At 31.5% G+C, this 20,074-nt stretch overlaps 2 protein-coding genes across 3 annotated transcripts; one reads left to right on the top strand and one right to left on the bottom strand.

Annotated features, from left to right (window-relative positions):
* Positions 1-1,069: 1,069 nt before the first annotated feature.
* LOC137822768 (amino acid permease 3) lies at positions 1,070-3,444 on the top strand. 2 transcript variants are annotated; one of them, XM_068627762.2, is made up of 7 exons: positions 1,070-1,187; positions 1,421-1,541; positions 1,657-1,890; positions 1,982-2,081; positions 2,190-2,404; positions 2,497-2,636; positions 2,714-3,444. In XM_068627762.2, exons 2-7 carry the CDS (start codon positions 1,421-1,423, stop codon positions 3,365-3,367), a joined length of 1,464 nt encoding a protein of 487 aa, XP_068483863.1. In that variant the 5' UTR covers positions 1,070-1,187; the 3' UTR covers positions 3,368-3,444. The 2 variants fall into 2 exon arrangements, with proteins under 2 accessions (XP_068483863.1, XP_090152037.1); XM_090295911.1 differs by lacking the exon at positions 1,070-1,187 and having other exon boundaries at positions 1,309-1,541.
* A 6,635-nt stretch (positions 3,445-10,079) lies between these two features.
* On the bottom strand, positions 10,080-16,393 carry LOC137820192 (Chaperone DnaJ-domain superfamily protein). The gene is made up of 9 exons (XM_068624114.2): positions 15,557-16,393; positions 14,935-15,146; positions 14,584-14,837; positions 14,359-14,473; positions 14,179-14,273; positions 13,880-13,945; positions 13,648-13,737; positions 10,843-11,019; positions 10,080-10,610 (listed from the first exon to the last, which is right to left on the bottom strand). Exons 1-9 carry the CDS (start codon positions 16,042-16,044, stop codon positions 10,572-10,574), a joined length of 1,536 nt encoding a protein of 511 aa, XP_068480215.1. The 5' UTR covers positions 16,045-16,393; the 3' UTR covers positions 10,080-10,571.
* Positions 16,394-20,074: the final 3,681 nt, after the last annotated feature.

The following is a 20,074-nucleotide window of genomic DNA, read 5'->3' on the forward strand; positions in this document are numbered from 1 at the left end:
AGAAAAAAAAATAGTATAGAGATAAATGTTCCTTACTTAGTTAACCAGAAACAAACACATCATAACTGGTTAACTTCACAAAAAGGAAAAAGTTATATATAAACCCTCTTTTTGGTCGTTTATTAAACACGGAGATATTACAAGGACATTTTTTTGCCAGCACTTTCTGGTGGCTGAATAATCAAAACCCCATAATATAGTTGTTTATAATATTTATAATCATATTACAATTATTAATACTTTATTTTAATATTTTTTTTATATTATTTAATTATAAATTTATTTTTATTATATATATTATATTTAAATCAATTTTGTATACAACTTTCATAATTGTCAAATTATCATTTTTCATATAATTTAATGAAAACTAATACTTTAACAATCTATAAAATTGTATACAATTCTTGATGTGATGAATTTAAAAATAAATATATAATAAAAGATAAATTTAAAAATTAAATGATATAAAAAAATATTAAAATAATAATATTAAAAATTATAATGTGATTGTATGAAAAATGTAAATTATCAATGTATTTATTCTAATTTAATTATACAACTCTGATGATTGTCAAATTATCATTTTTCATATAATTTAATGAAAAATAATATTTTAACAATCTATGATGGGTTTAGAAATAAATATATAACAAAAGATAAATTTTAAAATTAAATGATATAAAAATTTAAAATAATAATATTAAAAATTGTAATGTGATTGTATGAAAAATTTAAATTATCAATATATTTATTTTAATTTAATTATACAACTCTTATTATTGTTAAATTATCCTTTTTCATATAATTTAATGAAAAATAATACTTTAACAATCTATAAAATTGTATACATTTGAGGTAATAGTTTAGAAATAAATATATAACAAATGATAAATTTAAAAATAAAATGATATAAAAAATATTAAAATTATAATATTAAAAATTATAATGTGATAAAAATGTAAATTATCAATGTGTGTATTTTAATTTAATTACAAATTTATCATTTATTATATATCATTTATGATGGTGAAGGTATATTTCTCTCTATATATACCACAACGTCACGCCTTCTTTATTGCATAAACATAAACACGTGATTTCATATTCTGTATTCCTACACTCTCTCTTTTGACTTCCAGGATCACCATTTTTGCCTGAACCACCAACTCTTTCAGTCTTTGGAGGTTTGTCAAACTCCCTCAGATTCTGGGCATTTGAGTTAAGTTAACCTTTATTACACATAAATGTCACTACCTCATTATAATACCAACCACCCTTCTTCTCTCTTTCACACAATTTCTAAACCTTTCACTACACACACACACAGCGCACACTGTTTTAGTCTTCATTTTACTCTGACATTTTACTCCGAAGCCTAACTTGGGTTGTTGTTGTTGTTCATTGTGTTATAACAAAGATGGTTCGCATGGATGGCCGTGGCAGCAAATCTGATCAGGAAACATTTAGCGTCTCCCTTGACATGCATGAACAAGGAGACTCTAAATGCTTCGATGATGATGGTCGCCCCAAACGAACTGGTACATAGTAAAACCATGATTATTCATACTAAAATGCTACACCCTTTGTGTATTCTGTAATGTTGTTTCCTCTGATACATATGTTATATGGTGTGGATGACAATGACAAGCACAGGAACAGTGTGGACTGCAAGTGCGCACATAATAACGGCAGTGATAGGATCTGGAGTTCTCTCTCTGGCTTGGGCTATAGCTCAGCTTGGATGGATTGCTGGTCCTGCTGTCATGCTTCTCTTCTCTGCCATCACTTACTTCACTTCCCTGCTTCTCACCGACTGTTATCGTACGGGTGACCCTCTCACTGGCAAGAGAAACTACACTTACATGGATGCTATTCGTTCCAACTTTGGTATAACTCACCACCCTAACTTACTCCATTAACTTCTCTTTCCTTCACACTTTTATCCTAGCACCTTTCTTTTGTGCCTGTGTTTCTTCAGGTGGCAACGATTTTAAGGTCAAGATGTGTGGACTAGTTCAGTATGTTAACCTTTTTGGAATCTCCATCGGTTACACTATAGCGGCTTCCATTAGCATGATGTAAGTTTGAGACTTTAGTGATAGTGAAATGTGTAATTAACTCCTATATATCCAAGGAAAGTTATATAGTATAATTGGGCTGTTTTTGGCTTGTGCCTTATCAAACAGGGCAATCGAAAGATCTGATTGTTTCCACAAGAACGGAGGGAAAAGTCACTGTCGTATGAACAGCAACATGTACATGATTTCGTTTGGTATTGTGGAGATGATTTTCTCTCAAATTCCAGACTTCGATCAATTATGGTGGCTCTCCATTGTAGCTGCTGTCATGTCCGTCACGTACTCCACCATTGGACTAGGCATGGGTATTGGAAAAGTCATTGGTATGAATTGATTCTATTCACATGCCCATGAGGATGATTTGTTTATATTTAAACACTGGTTAGAAATCTGACATATATTGCTCATGTAACAGGAAACAGAAGAATTAAGGGAGGCGTAACCGGGATAATTGTTGGTACTGTGACAAAACCTGATAAAATTTTGAGAGCCATGCAAGCTGTTGGTAACATAGCCTTTGCCTATTCATACTCCTTCATCCTTATAGAAATTCAGGTATAATTCATTTAGTTAAATTATGAGAGTGAAGTAAGGTGTGGAATAACAGGGCTATGTAAAATGTCATAAAACAGGACACAGTGAAATCCCCTCCATCAGCATCAAAAACAATGAAGAAGTCTGCTTTGATCGGTGTTGCAGTCACCACCTTTTTCTACATGCTTTGTGGGTGCTCTGGGTATGCTGCTTTTGGAGACTTAAGCCCTGGAAACCTTCTCACTGGTTTTGGCTTCTACAACCCATACTGGCTCCTTGACATTGCTAATGCTGCCATTGTGGTCCACCTTGTTGGTTCATACCAAGTTTTCTCACAGCCTCTCTTTGCTTTCGTTGAGAAAATCGTAGCAAGTAGATTCCCAGACAGTGATTTTGTGAAGAAAGAAATTGAAATTGGAGTACCTGGTTTGCGTCCCTACAAGCTGAACCTCTTCCGATTGGTTTGGAGGACAATATATGTAGTGATAAGCACTGTAATAGCAATGCTGCTGCCATTCTTCAATGACATGGGGGGACTTCTTGGAGCTCTGGGATTTTGGCCCCTTGCAGTGTATTTCCCAGTGGAGATGTACATTGTTCAAAAGAGAATACCAAAGTGGAGTACAAAGTGGATCTGCTTTCAAATACTTAACATTTCTTGCCTTTTGGTCACTTTATGTGCTGCAGTTGGCTCTCTTGCTGGGATTGTCTTTGATCTTAAAACTTACAAGCCTTTCAAGACCAACTATTGACTAAACTATGATTTCCATTCCTAGAAATATCTGAAAATTTCTGTAATTTATATTTATGCAACCAGTTTTCTTGTTCATATAGTTATGGCGTAGTAGGCCTGTTAATTACTTAATTTCTACTTTGTAACTTGGTATCAATCCAGTTCAAAAATAAAAGCATATAAATATAGTTGGTCTTAATGAAGTTTTCCTCAAGTTTCTTTGCTGTTTTTGGGGGACAAAGAATTGTAAGTCCCAATTTGGGAGATTGAAATACAATATCTGTCTAATTAAAGATCCAAGGTTAAGAAAAATATTCACTAAAACTTGAACCACTCTGCAACTTTAGTAGTTATATTTATAAATAATGAATGTAATACATGCCAAAATCCGTTTCTCTTTTAGATATGCGTTAATTTTAAAATAATAAACAAAAATAAAAATCATTAAATTTCAAAATTAAAACTTTAAAAGTGTATAGTTATGGTTATATATAATATCAATAAGAGATTAAATGGACAAATACTATAATAACACACTAAAAACTAGACCTCTGCAATTAATTTTTTGCACTGTTTTGTTGCAATTGTCATCTGTCTATATGTTTGTATCTATTTTTGTTATTCTAGGAACAACTTGCTAGTTACAATTCTTAAGATTTTTTTCACTTGTTTTCTTTTTTGTCTTGTTTGATTTTGAAGCGATTTAGTGTTTTTGGAAAGACGATAAAAACTTTTAATTAGACAATAAAAATGGAAGGATTTGTGTCCTCTTAAAACTCGTTTTCTTATGTCAGTTTTTTTATTACATTAAACCCAACGGTATTTACTCAATCATAACAACCTAGTTTCTCTCACACAGATTATTCGACAAATTCACCAATAATTTCTTTTACTAAACTCTTTACTTTCTGCAATTGTTTTACTCTTCTAAATTCACGTTTTTTATACACCTTTTGAAGACTAATTATTTTTGTTCTAACGAATAACTAAGCTTAAACCATATATAAAAAGTTCATAAATGAAAAAGAAACAAATTTCAAATGTAGTGTCACCATAAATTCAAACATGTCATGATGTTGAAAAAAAAAAGTGATTAGGTAGGTGCGTGCATGAATAAAATTGATTTGAAAAGCTTAAGAATGCGACAACGTTGGTGTGATCGGTGGTGTGGAATCTCCATGCAATAACATTAATCTCACTCGACACTGCATGATTGATATCTGCCATGTATATATAATTATCTGAATCATCTGAAGTCTGTCATTTTTCGCCACATCCACACGCACACAGCTATATATGCATGCCAACTTCCATGCTTTTTTGTCACGTATCCCTTTATTTCTCCATCTCTTGCCTCGGACAAGGATTTATGGCTCACTCCACCGCTAGCCGCTTTCACTGTGTTATCAAACTTGAAAGCGATGGATCTTTAATCATTAATGGAGTCATCTGAAAGTAGATAGGACTAGGAAACATCAAAAGCTTTGTCTCTGTGTGTGTGTATATATATATATATATATTATGGCATGCATAACATAATCATAGTGCATTCCATTGCATTATGGTCACGAAGGGTGAGTTTCATTTTGCGTGCAGACGCCAACTTGTGATGAGGGCAGTGTTTAAAAAGTAATGAAGGGACTGAAGTTAAGGAACAGTGTTGCCATCTGACCATTTTGTTCATTAAACTCTGCAACCCCACCACCTCTGAATTTCCCAACTCTGAGTTCATTTATCTGTAGTAGTAATTGCCTTAACTGAATGCATCATATGTCATTTAAGAACGAGACCTTCCTGATACAAAAACAATAAGATATCAGGATTTGTTACTTCAAAATTCAGTATCTGTAAAATGAATGGAAGGGGTTAAGGTTTATAATTATGCCAAATTTCTCATTAAAAGTGGTCACCGGGTCTACTTTAAAGGGCTTAGTTAACTGTTAGATTTGAAATAAATGTATTAAAAGAATTTAAGTTCCATTAATAAGTTTATTTCTAAGTATATGCTAAAAAGATTTCTGGATTTTACTTTTTATATTTTATTCTATAACTTATTACACATGATTGAAGTTTATGTTAAGAAATCAAGTTGATCAGATCTCATTTGTGTGTTAATGAATTTTGATGATGTTTAATTCAAATTTGAATGAATAACTCTATTAAGATTCTGTGTTAAACTATATAAAAAAATGCGTTTGTCGTTTATAAGAAACAAATCACTCTAATCTAAAAAAAAACATATCTTTATCACTCTCAGCTCACTTTCATTGAAAATTATTATTTTTAATTATTATCACTATCATTTTTAGTATTATTGTTAATAATGATAATATATTACTATCACTCTTTATTATTATTATTAATATACAACCACATTATTAATAATCACATTCCTTAACTATGAGCAATATTGAGATTGATTTAATATTTTCTTTGTAAGACTGTTGTTAAATAAAATGACTGTAGTTTATTTAGAATTTTGTCAGATATTAATGCCAGAAATACTCGAAATTTTTAATATAGATAATAAAAAAAATTTGAAAATGAATGGAAAGCTGAGTAATCGATACCACTTTCCCAGAAACGACATGCTCATCAGGAAGTCAATGCGGTTTTTTGGGTTTGATAGACACAGCAGGTTTAGGTTTATCTTGTTCAGTGACTACCTCATCACATAATAATTTTATGGAAGATACCAACAAACAATTATTGTACACTACTAAATGTTTAGCTGGAAAGCTAAGAACAGATTTTCTCTCATTTTATAACAACAGACTGAAAAATGTTCATCAATGCTTTCTTCCTCACATTACTGCTTTGCCTGCAACAAAACTTATTCTGAGGGGAGAAATGATACCAGATGAAAGATATTTTGTGAAATTTCTGCTGTCAAATTCTAAAATATTTATAAGAAATGAATATCTTTTTAGAATTTTTTTTATAAGTTTTATAAGTTCCATAAAATATTTATAAGAAAAATCTATAAAAAAAAGTTCTGCACAGTTCAAAGAAAATATAATGGGAGACACCACTTCGGTTAACCTTTAATTGTCATCTTCATGTTGTTGAGACACTCGTCCATGTTTAAAAAAATAAACAAAGCAAACAAGGTATCTCCAATTCTTCACTAAGGTCTTACCTTAATTATGAAAAATCCCACCGCTTAAAAAACATTAATACATATGTAAGTGTTTTTTTTATTTTTTTTTATTTGACGGAGAAAATGGATCAAACATTTACAAAAATATTTATAGTTAAAAAAAGTGGAAATTGAGTTACTCCTTCGTTTCATGAAGTGAAAAAAGGAAGGATATTTTCTATCCCCGGTAATCTTCTTCTCTAAATACAAAAATATTTACTATATGGTGTCATGATCATTTAAAATATATCCTAGAAAGAATTTGTTAACTTCTCATCAACTATTGAATCACTAATAAGTGTGAAATTTCAATAATATTTCATATTAAAATAGGAACACTTATAGATATTAATTAATAAAATAATCATAATATAACTCATGATTTATGAATTTAAACTTTTTTACATATTTTGTGTTTATAGTTTGAATTAGAACAATTTATTGTCAAATTTGTGTTAGTTTCAGGATTTTAGGGAAGAATGGAGATGAAAGGGCAAAAGAAGATTAGACAAAACTAAAAAGGGAAAAATGGAACGTACCAACACTCACCCAAGCTCGTCCAACCTAGAAGCCCCTAGAGGATCTCGCCCAGGCGAGATAACCCCAGTAACGTTGGGCCTTTTTTTCATGCAACTCACTCAGGCAATCCCAATAATGCCCATGCAAAAAGTCACGTAGTCCAAGCCCAACTAGGTCAAATATGAGGCTTAAGACACAACCCTAAACATCATTGAGTGGATTCAAATCCAATTGGAAGAATAGAAGGTGAACCTCCCACAACTATTTCAAAAAAAGTAATACACAAATCATTGACATTCAAAATAATTCAAAGTTCGTGGTTTTGACCGTCATGGGGCCTTTTTTTCTGTTTTTACTAAAATGGAGTCGTTTTCAAAAAAATTACAAATCTAAGCAAGTCGTGTCAACTTGGCACGACTTCATATGTAGAAGTCATACAAAGTTGGCACGACTTTGTCACGTCATAATATATATATATATATATATATTTTCTTGTAAAATTTTCTTATTTAGATATTGAGTAGTAAGTTATGTAATGTTTAAAATTAATTTGATACATAATTTTTCTAAGGGTGTTAGTTTTAAGCAATAAAATAATGAATAATTGTGTATGAATCATGTTTGACGGTAATGTAATATATTAATTTGGTTATTAGATTAATAAAAAATATGAAAAACAAAAAAAATGTTCATATTGCATAACCGAAAGTCACAATAGAAGCAATTGTCCGCATAAACAAGTTTGATAATAAAATTCTAATTCAAATTTGATTATTACTTTCCTCATTTTCTTTACCTAAGTATTATTCCTTCATAAAAAATTTATTTATCAAATTAATTTCAAATATTACATAACTTATAATTTTAATTATAATTAAATAATTATAATATATATTTATTTAAAAACAAGATTTTTTTAAAAAAAAAATGATGTGGACAAAGTCGTGCCAACTTAGCACGACCCTAGGTTGACGTGGCAGAAGTCATGCCAAGTTGACACAACTTGCCCCAGATTTGTAATTTTTTTGACACCGACCCCATTTTGGTAAAAAAAAAAAAAAAGACTCCATCATGATCAAAAAACCTCAAAGTTCATTACAAAAATACTTGTCATAAAATTTTCACTAACCTGCAATACAACAACACAACCAACCAAATATATCTCACAAGCATAACTTTGCTAGTAATAAACTTCAAATGCCTGTGTCAAATTTAAAACTATTAAATTATGAACTGCACCCCCCAATTGTATAGATGGAATGCATCTAAATTGTCTAACACTTTAAAAGAAAAAGAAAATAAAATTCCTAGAAGTCCTAGGAAGACAAAAAACACTAATGCAAGCAATGTGTAAAACTTACAAAAATCATCTACATTTACAATCCTAATCCAAAACATACATCCACAACAGAAAAATGAACTAAATTTTGTCTAATCCTAAATGCATTAGTATCAACTGACCACCTACAACACATTTTCTACTTCAACTATCCATTTAAACGTTGTTTGATGTATTCTTTAGTGTGCATTATGTGTCTAACTCTTAACTACAAAATCAAAATCATAACACAAAACAACAAATTCTTTATTCAATACTAGTAGATTTCAAAAATATTTCAACTACATCAACCTAACATTATAAACAATCGTACCTTCATTTGGTTTCCTCCACGAGAGAATTTTTTTGAACTTTGCCATTTTTCAAACCTTCAAAAACTATTGATTTTATCAAAATCAAAACAAACAAAACATAATCCACACATAAAAAAACAAAACAAAGTACACAATACAAAACACCTTACCCATTGCCACTACCACAACCAAAACAACACACCACGACCACCACATTTTCAAATAAACTAACCAAATCAATAAATAACTAAAAAAAGTGCAGACCATTAGAAGTGGTTAAAAACAGAACGACCACAATCACCCCAACAACAAAACAAACAACCTTACCAAACAAACCAAAAATAACCTTCTTCAAAACCAAACAAAATCAAATAAACCATAAAACAAAAATAAACCTTACCAACATTTGCGAGCGAAAATCTTCAGTCATTATTCATGTTCACTCCTGTGAAATACTTTCGTCGTTCTACTCTTCTCGGTTAATAGCAACAACAAAACTCTCTTCTACACCTTCCTCTACCTATTAAAATTCCCCATTCCTACTATTCTTGTAATGCAAACTTTAATTACAAAAACACACATTGACTAAAACACCCCTTCAAATTAAAAAACTTTTCGTTTTTTGTTGTATTGCATAATGACAAAACTACCTTCACCATGCACCACCTCAATGCACCGCCTCGCCACATGAGATTTGTATTTTAGTGCAAGGACTCATTGTCAAATAATTATTTTTCAATTAAATAACACAATAAGGATCAACTAAGTCATTCGCTTACCATTATACTAAATCACTACTTTAATTATATTTTATTTATACTCAATCTTTTTTAGAACTTAAAAAACATGTACAAGAACTTTACCTTCAAAAGTGAGATTGTTTCAAAAGCCAAAAATACTGAAAAAAAATTCAGAGATCTGGAATTGTTTAATATGTTTTATTTAAGAAAACGGTCCATTCTTATTTGCTGTTTTCACCCATCATTAATTCAATACCGATTTTTTTTAATCCTTTAAAGAAAATGTCTCAATGTTTTCGGCATTAGCAAAATTATTGCAAGCATGACGAAACAAATGAGTTTAGGTAACAAATGAGCTCAAGTGCATGTTTTTGGTGCATAAAGCTATCTCACATTAGGCCAACTCCCACATGTATAAAACACTTCCAACATCCCAAAGATAATAAAACATGGTTCCAACATCCCAAAGATAATAAAACATGGTTAGAAAGGTTTATAACAGGTCTATTAAAATATAAACTTTGATTTAATTCAATTCCATAACTGGCATATAAAATAAGAATTCCTCTCATTTATATACATTATTCACTTTCAAATTATAGAATTCAAAAACTAAATTTATATCAAGTGGATCATAAATAGACAAACCTCAGTGATAATGCTTTGGATTTATATAACTATTAACATTTCAATAAAAGGAATAAAAAATCACAAGCAATCTCATTCATTCAGATGAAGACAAAAAAAATATCAATCGAAACTTTTCTATTCGTACAAAAGAGAGGTTACAAGTATATAATTGAATTATCACTCATTCCCACGATATATTAAGCGAGCAATTGTGAATTTCTAGTAACCTAAATATAAGGTATGTATACCCTTGTCATCACAATTTGGGAGCTGGCTGAATTTTTAGGGAAGCTTGAGCATTTAGAATTTGTACATTGACCTGAATCCATCAACATTATTACTACTTACAACAAAGATGTCGTAACTCATTGCAGAGCGTTCAATGTCATGGAGGAAAATGAATCTGCTGCCAAATGATGCCACACCATTCATGCAGTTATCTTCAACGGCATAAAAACAAATATATCAGGCATCAGCTAGGCAAGCCAACAAGCCGATACCAGAACACTGCAAAGTGCTAACAGATCTATTGATTTTGGAAAAAACATTTGCAGAGGGGGGATTTAACAAAGCTCTTCCGCATTGAACTTGGTCCAAGATTCCTGTTTTCAAGTTCAGAAGAATAAATATAAGAAAAAGTATCACTGCTATCATTTTTCAATTAGAACATAAGTTTAATTTTCATGATTTCTTGTGGAATTGTATGGGTATATTATATCTGGTAGAAGTAGAAATCGGATATGGTAGAATTACAATGACATTTAGGAGGGGAAAAAATGGGTATAGACTTGAAGGTAAAGAATATTATTTCTTCATAACTATTCACCAGCGTACCTTAAGAATGTCAAAAACCTTCTCTGCTATGTATTTTTGTTCCAGGGTAGCACCTTTCTGTTGGACTTTATCTGGGTGAATATATAAAGTTGCTTTTCTATACACTTTTTTAACTGCAGCGGAAGTTATCATATCTGTGAGAGACACTGGCTGCCAACCACATTCTGGCCAAAGAACCTGCATATAAACTCAATGGTAAGATGGAGTCGTGAAATAAAACAAATGTCGTAAGTTTAGTAAAATATTAATTTATTAACAATTAACACTAAAAGGAAATAAAAGACACGAGAACAATCCATTACCTTCCTGTTAAATAAGACCTAGCAGAACCTTCACTTAACCAAAGGTCTAATAGTTATTTATATATCCCGGTTAAGTTTAATTTCAAATATATATTTAAATTTAATTTCAAATAGCATAAGTTTCTAGCCTCCTTACCAAAAGAAACATGGGTAGATTTTGGATAAACAGGTCAGAACAAGACAGAACACAAGTTTTGTTTTATGTTGTTCATTTTAAAGATACAAAAGAATTGGACATGAAGTTAGAAAAGAAGAGCAATTGTTCCACCATGGAGAACGGACAAAATGGTTTGTTTCATTCTGTTTATTGTAGTTAATCGTTGTGTAATGGTGGTGCTGTAGATCCATTGTAGCACGTTGCACACTCAAAAAGCTTCAAGTGAACGGTTGACAATATAGGAAATATGGCCCAAATCTAAAGGTTCCAAGCTTTCACGAGTGTAGAGCTTTTCTCTGTATAAAGGGGATGAGTACACGGAAGAAAAAGCACAATCTAGAAAGAGAAAAAGTGTAGTAGCTTAATTATATCTGATGCATGAACAGATAAGAAAAATGGAACCTTATTAAGATGATCAAATACTAGAACAGATTGTTGTGGCACTAATAGTGGAAAAGATGACAGAAACTAGATTAAGTGATTTTGAACATGTCTAGAGAAGGCCAAGGAAGGCAACAGTTAGAAGAGTAGATTAGATGGTTTTTACCCCAGTGAAGAAGAGCATAGAAAGACCAAGAAGGACATCGAAAGAATAGAATTGGTCAAGCCAGATTGCGTTGAATCTTTTGTCTTTTACCAAGCACAATGGTTGTGATTCATGTAATCCACCTAACCTAATGATATAATATTGTTGTTGTTGATAAATTCTTAGTGAATTATCCAACTAATGTTTGTGAAGATTGTTGATGCATCTGTTTATGGGAAGACCACAGAGAAGTTATTTGAGCTATTATTTGGTAGTCTTTCCGAGGAGATTGGAGGACACAAGGCTGTCCAAGTGGTTACCAAACAACGGAAATAATTATGTTTTAATTGATAAAAAATTCCCAAGTAGTTCCATTTTAACAATTTTGATTCTTATCATTACTTGTTAGTTGTTGCTCTCTTTTTTTATGAAATTTAGTCTTAGATAAATTATTCCAAGCCAAGAGATGACATTTGTTTTGGACTCCATGTGTTGTCCAATGTGTTGATTTTATACAAGGCATTGGAAAGATTGGGTCAATAGAATAACAAAGAGGGGTTAATTTTGTAAGATTTATTATAACAACTCATTGGCCTTGAACACTACGAGGAGGTTCAAAAACAAGTTTGAATCGATTAGAATAGATATGGAATACAAGGTTTGGCACAACATTCCTTACATTATAATAAGGGGTAGCATATTAAAAAAAATTAAAACGAAAAACAATTACAGAATTGTTCGCTTTCAATCAATTAGTGATGAAGTCCAAAATAGCAAAGATGAGGAAAAAGAGCAATCAGCATTGTTTCATGCCTACCTTTTGGAGCAATGTTATTGATACTATCAAGGCTAAGAGGCTCCTTGTGCAAATTTTTAAAGCTACTAAAGATGCCTTCAAAGGAAAGGAAGACAAGTATAAGGGGGTTTTCACTATTACTTCATCATCCATTACATGCAAAAGCTGTTATCTTAATTCCCAATTCTTCAACAGCAATCCAAGAATAAAAAATTATCCAAAAACTAACGAGGGTTTGTATAAATGCATTGGAAGGCTGACTGCAAAGACGATGCAGATAAGCTTCAAATGGATTGTAAGTGGCTTGATTCTCCCTGCTACGCAACTACCCTTTTAGGTTTCCCCAATTGCTTGGATACTTATCAATTGGTTAGAGTTTATTATTATTAACAATGTCTCAAAAAGAGCTACCTGCTGAGGGTTTACTTGAAAGACCAAGTGGTGTCATATAGTGCAGCTGTAAGGACATAAACTCTCAATCCTATGACAGAGACTTTATATTAAGAAGTGTTAAGTCTCACATCGAGTAGTATGAGATGTTTGAGTACTTAAGTGCCAAGGTCTTTCTCAACTAACAACTAACCTTTTTAAGGGAGAGTTCACAAGTGCTTGGTTGGTTGAGTATGGTTATCAATGGGTAACCTTGTAGATGATGATGATGATACCTATAAAATGCTTGTAATTGAATTTGAATATTTAGTTGTTCTATAATAGAGGTTTTGGGTTGTTCAATTCCTTTATTTGTTATTATTGATATGTATGTGTAGTTAACTTTGATCATTTAGGTTTTTTTTTCAATCTTGCTATAGCCTTTTTGGAGCTGGCTACGCCTCGCCACTATTTGTGATTGACTACTATGGTTTTTCCAAATTTTAAGACTGTGTACTGGCGGTATTTAATCACTCTGCTCAAGATATTTGTTAAGAATGCTAATCAAATTACAGTGCAAAAGAGGTATATTAAAAAGCACTAAAGTGAAATGAATTATTATCAATTGATAGTAATGATTGTAAGAGAGTATTACATATTGTAACGATGAGAGCAATGCCCGCATGTTGCCTTCTTTCCCTGCAGACCAGCGCTTTATCTGAATATCCGCACTATCAGCAATTCTCTGCCAAATTAAAATAAAAAGTCATGCAAAGAAAATTTGACAAATATATAAAATATAAAAACAAAAAAATTATGGATATTATACAGTGATTCCACTTGGAAATAAATAACAAATCTAAACAAGCAAACAAAAACTTGCTTACCCGCCTCTCTTCTTGTTCCATCTTAGTTTGAATATCACGCTGGTTCATATCAGCCACTGCTTTTAACTGAAAATATGACAGTAATAAAAAAAATTCAATGAGAATTTATTTCAATAAAACCTGTAATGTTATGAACAAGGAAGACTCCGTATGTTCTTTTAAGGAAGCGTATGCAAAAATATCATATGCTGGTCACTGTAGACATCATTATAGGCTAAAGAAGATGATGTATAATTTGCATTGATGAGCTTCCCTTTCTTTATTAAAGGAAATAGAGATAAAATAATAATAACACACACCGCTCGTTCTTGTGCCCTCTGATGACGTCCTAATCTTGCTTTTCGTCTTTCCTCAGTTTCGCCTTCAACCTCCTGGAATTCAGATGATGGGGAGCCTACAAAAAAAATAAAAATAAATGATATTTTGACCACAAGATCACTTCACTGTAGTAGAAATCACTAAATTTAAAAAAAACTTACCACCGAAAATCAGAGACAGGTCATCAAAAGAGGACACTGCGGGAGGTTTCATCACACTGGCTGGGGATCCTGATGGAACTCTTGGTGACACCTCAGGTTTCCCTTTATTCTTCATCTGGTTATTATACACATGATCCTTAGTAACACATCAGCCACAAAAATTAAACTGGATATAGTATGTGGGTATTGAAAATCATTCGAGCTAATCATATTAATAGCTTTTACCGTAGTTGTAGTCCTTGACTTTGGAGCACTGCTTGATCGAGAGCCCATGCTGAAGATGGATTCAAGATCATCCACGTCATTTGACTGACTCACTTTCACATCTGGAACTCTTTTACCATTGTTTATCTTAGCTGACAAGTTTTGTTTAGTCTGTGGAGCGTGAACATTGGCATTTCTACTACTAGCATTAGTCCGTGCCCCACCCATGGCAAAACTCTCAAACTCATCAATAGATGATAGATTTGACTTTTTAACTGCATCAAAAACCAGCTAATTCAGCCAGTGGTATACAAGAAAACGAAGGTTATATATTGCTAGTCATGTGTTGAAGCTCATGCATTTAAAAAGCACCTTTACTCATTGGCTTGGGTGGGTGGGACTTCAATATTGGGGAGCTTCCTTTTGACCCTTTAGAATTATTCAACTTAGTTATCTGCTCTAGCGAGTCCAGGAATGATTCTGAAGACGCCGAGCTTGAAACGGTTTCAAATATCAAAAAGGGATCATCATGGGACACGGCAGCAGGTTTGTTCGGAGTGACACTTGGCTTATTCATCTCAACACTAAAGAATATAACAATTGACACACATTAAAAGTGCAATACAAAATAAAAGGATTGCATGTATGAAAAACAGCTCTCAAATTCAAATATTAAGGATGAAAAAAGGCGGTTAGAAGGAAGACTACACTAAAGGTGGTCGATCAATCAGATTCTCCTATAGATTCCATCATTCGCAAAGTCCACTTCATATCAATAACATCATGACAGAAGCAAAGCACCAGTTAAGGAATAAAAGTAAAAATACATTTATTAGGATGCATAAAAATACACTCCACTGTAATTATATAAGATGTTTATGTGATTTCTAAGAAAAATATTCCTTTTAATTTCTCAAGGAAGACATTGATTAGCAAGCTGTTTAAACTATCAATGCGACAAATCTAGAAGAAATTAAAGACAAAGTTTCACTACCCATTATTGAAAACACCAAAGCCAGGGATCAAATCATCAGAATGAGGCGTTTTGGAGTTTGGACTGTTGGTGTTCGTATTTAATCCACCAATCTTATCAAGCAGATCATCAACGCCGACACTCTTCGCATGCATTCCACCGAATATGTCATCCACATAAGACGACGTGGAAACCGGTTTATTAGATCCGGCGAATATGGAATCGTAGTCAAACGAAGCGCCATTGGATTTGGCGTTTCCGCCGAAGATATTGTCGAAATGCTGCGTTTTGTTATCGCCGCTGCTGCTGCTGAAAACTCCGTAATCAAAATTGAAATCAAGAGGGGAACTTTGGGGAGACGGGGATCCATTTAGGGTGGATTTGGAATTGGGGCGTGTTTGGGAATCCGCGACAATTGGAGGTCGCTTTGTTGATGCCCTCGCCATTGGAGCGGACTTTCCTTGCGGTTTGAGACCAAACCTTTCGGTCAAAACACCGAACTCGTCCATTATTGAATTAGAAGAAAAAGAATGATTGTAGCAATGGAATTGAATTTGGGGTTAGCTGAGAAGAGCTGAAACAGAACGGAATAGACTGGTTGATCGTTATTGTTTGTTTTCTCCGAAGGAAGAAAAACCGCTCAGAGATTTTATCTGGAAAAAACTGAAAGTAAAAAAAAATGAAAATGGTTGAGAGAAAGAGTAGAAGAAGAAAATGAAATTGGGAGAATGGAAGAGAAAGGAAGACAGAGAAGAAATGTAAGGAAACAGGATGTAAGGTTGAGGATGTCGGTTGGATCCTTGTAATTTTGTTTGGAAGTGATGACCACGCACAATTCCACGCGCTTCTTTCCGTGTCGTTTTGTCTCTTGCTTTTTACTATTATAATCATAGTGATTGATGGATCCACTTCGGCAGGTACATATAAATTTTATTTAAAATATTTGGTTAAATTAATAGTAGTAGGTCTTAGTAATTATTTAATCAGTAAACATGATCTTAAGAAACTCTTAATTAACGATTCAGCTTTCTACGTAATATAATTTTAATTTAGTTTCTATATTCAGAATACATTTTTAATTCGATTTTTTTTATATGTAAGAACTCAATTAGTAATGTGTTATATAAACTACGTTAAGAATACGTAAAGAGATATATCAGTTATAAAGAATAAAACAATAATGTTTAATACGTATAAAAATAAACTTAATAGTTTTTATGTGAAGAAGTAAATACGATAATTATTTTGTAAAACTGTTATGTCTTATCTTTCTATATTTATTGTTATTATTTTTCTTTTTTTTCACTTTATTTTTGTCTTTTTCTATTTTTGGTTGAACAAACTCTTTTTTTTATCAAATTAAAGTAAAAAGTAAAGCAATATAAATTTAATAAAATTTTATTTTAAGTGAGTTTCTATATTTTCTTAAATTCTTAAATTATTTATTTTTATATTTTGCATATATAGATTTAGAAATGATGTGAAATCTAATCCCGAGAGAGGTGTATATAAATTAATATAGATTTATAATTATATACTTTATTGATGAATCAAACTTTTTAGGAAGCAATTAAAATTTTTGTTAAGATTTTGGAGTAATTCCTTTAATAACACGGGAATTAAGGTATATGAAAATATTTTGAATTATAAGAAGATTAAATATAAAGTGTGATTATTTGAAATGTTAATGTGAATGTTTAAATATAATAGGTGAATGTTGAGTTTTCATTTGATTTGAATATGACATTGGTATTGAAATTGTTAATTGATGCATTGGTGTAATGATTTATTAGTTTTATATATTTCTTGTAGAGAAAAAAACAATGAATATGAGAAAAGGAAGAAAATAGAGTTATCTTGTTACAAAAATATTCTTTTTATTCATACAGACAAAAAAAATCTTTTACCACATATTTGTAAAAAATAAAATACATTTTCTAGTTTTAAAACTAAGTTTTGTTCTTTGAACACCACTAGTAGTATTGAAAGCTCGGCAACTAAAAAATTTTATGAGATAAATCTGGTATTATATTGTAAATCATTTTATATGATGATTTATTATATAAAAGAGGAGTATGAGTTCTATTAATTAAATGAACAAAGTGTTTTATAACATATGACCAAAAACAAAGAGATAATTAAGACACTAAAAAATCAATGACAATTAACATTCAAAATATGTTGATTTTTACATTTAAAAACACTATTCTATTGAGGTGTTTCCACATAAGTAGCTTGATGAACAATCTAATTTCGATTAAAGAAATCAATCATACGAAATTCATATCACTTCTTAATACTTCCAAATGAGTATTGAACTACTTTTCAAACATGTTGATCAAATTTTGTAAATGTGTGTCTTTCAGCTTTAGTTTTCATTAGACAAATTCATGTATATCGGATAAAATCATCTACAATAGTTAAAAAATGTTTATACCCTTCAACATAAACATGAATCAAAGGACTCATATATCAACATGAAGCAAAACAAAGAACTTTCTTGATTTAGTAAAGCTAAAAGGAAAATGTAGTCTGTTTTGTTTAGAAAAATGACATGTATCACAAGGATCAACAAAACCTATAAAAAAATTAGGTAATATGAAGACAAAGTTTTCAACTTGCCATGAGACAAATGTTTCATTCTAAAATGCCAAAGTTTAGCACTACCAGTATCTACAAAAGATTTATTGATGTTGACAGTATTATTAGGAATATATGAAATGTCGGTGTCAATTATACTCGTCCAAATTTTGCTTTATGACACCTGATGGACACTCAAAGTCCTTAGTTGATAAAGATTGTGTGATCTTTTAGTTGTACCAATCACTCTCCATGGTTGTGTCTGAACAATGAAACAAACAAAAGGTTGAAAAATGATTAAACAATTGTGGTTTGTGGTCAATCTTGAAACAAAGATCAAATTGACTTGAAATGAAGGTGCCTATAAAGCATTGGTCAAAGTGAGTAAGGGAGAGATTTTAACTATACCGGATAGATTGACACTCAATTGATTTCCATTAGGTAAAGAGACTAGTATACACAAAACACCATGAATGGAGAATAAAATATATTTATTGTATCATATATGATCCATAGCCCCTGGTCTAATACCTAATGACTACAAACATTTATTCAAACCGTAGATAGATAAGGGAATGAGATGCCTGAAAGAAAGAGAAAATGCAGACAAAGGTAGAATCACTCTTAAGCCACAAAACGCCTATGATTAACCTTTTTAACATGCTTAATAACAATGATAACTCACATAAACTAGACAAATAAGGAAGATTGGATCCCAAGAAAGAAGAAAAGCCAGCAAAAAACTCCCTCTAAGGATCCTAACACAAGCAATAAGATTAGGAGAACCTCTGGCAACACCATCAGTGTTGAATTTAATCCAGCCAACAAGTCAAAAACTCCATAAAACTTGGGTAGGCTTTGAGACTTTTCTAGGCCTAGTACCAATACCAAAAAATCTTCAATGATACCAAAGAACTTCAAGGTAGAAAAGCCAGATATATCATTATACATAGATTTATTAGAAGAGTTACATGTAGAATGTAGTTTTTGATAAAATCAATGGAAAAATGGGTATTAATCTCTTGTTGAAATCTGGAATAATTCATCCTCCTCCAAATCATCCAAACTGAAAATGAGACAACAACAATTCTAATCAGTTTTTAAAAAGGGCTCTCAAAAGACTTAATAAAATATATAAGGTCCATAAAAGAAGAAAAAGTCATCCCAAGAAAAACTTGTTGAAGCCAGATCCAAACATAAACAACATCAGAGCATTAAAAAAAGAGATGAGAAGTATACTCCAAGTGAGATTTACTTAAAAAGCACATGGAGTATAAAATCATTCTTCTCTGTTGAGCCTCAAGATTAGTAGCCAACCTATTATGAAGGAGTTTCCATAAAACTAAAGTTTTAGCAGGGGAATGAAGAATACCAAATAATATTGCTCCAATCATATATGTTTCCAGGAGGAGGGGGAAAAAGGAAAACAAATTTCTTATTTAAAATGTTAGAATCCACAAACATCCAATTAGGAACATCGTTCTCCTGAGAAATAACAATATTCTCCAAACTCGAAAACTCTAGTATATCATACAAAAGAGAGGGAAGAAGTCAATAACTCTCATTACAAGCCTCAAAGAATTTAGAAGAAAGTTTAAGCCTATTGGAATAAGGAATACATGCAATTAAGGATAAACATATAAGAAAATACCAAATGTCATTCCAGAAATTAACATTAACCCATGTTCCCACAATCCAATAAGTATTTTCAAGGACCATATCATATAAATCTTTGATACATGACCATATAAAAGAGGGTGTAAACCCTAAACCCTAAACCCTAAAAATAAAAATATTTTGAATTTGAGTAATTATATATAAACACATTTAATTTATATATGTAATGTTGAAATTGGATTATTTGAGGTATAAATGATATGTTGAACACAAATACCTATTATTAATAGGAGACGCTCTTGTTTTATTATGGGTAGCGAGGAGTTAGATGCAAGTTTTTAC

The sequence above is a fragment of the Phaseolus vulgaris genome, chromosome 9 (assembly GCF_051622355.1).
Source record: "Phaseolus vulgaris cultivar YP4 chromosome 9, ASM5162235v1, whole genome shotgun sequence".
Lineage (NCBI taxonomy): Eukaryota > Viridiplantae > Streptophyta > Magnoliopsida > Fabales > Fabaceae > Phaseolus > Phaseolus vulgaris.

Excerpts from the sequence above, each read along its gene's own strand:
- LOC137822768 (XM_068627762.2), top strand. The coding sequence starts at position 1,421 with ATGGTTCGCATGGATGGCCGTGGCAGCAAATCTGATCAGGAAACATTT. Across the intron at positions 1,891-1,981 it reads TGCTATTCGTTCCAACTTTG|GTGGCAACGATTTTAAGGTC; the intron begins GTATAACTCACC and ends GTGTTTCTTCAG. Across the intron at positions 2,082-2,189 it reads GCGGCTTCCATTAGCATGAT|GGCAATCGAAAGATCTGATT; the intron begins GTAAGTTTGAGA and ends CTTATCAAACAG.
- LOC137820192 (XM_068624114.2), bottom strand. The coding sequence starts at position 16,044 with ATGGACGAGTTCGGTGTTTTGACCGAAAGGTTTGGTCTCAAACCGCAA. Across the intron at positions 15,147-15,556 it reads TTTGGTGTTTTCAATAATGG|TGTTGAGATGAATAAGCCAA; the intron begins GTAGTGAAACTT and ends TATATTCTTTAG. Across the intron at positions 14,474-14,583 it reads AGTCAAGGACTACAACTACG|ATGAAGAATAAAGGGAAACC; the intron begins GTAAAAGCTATT and ends TATAATAACCAG.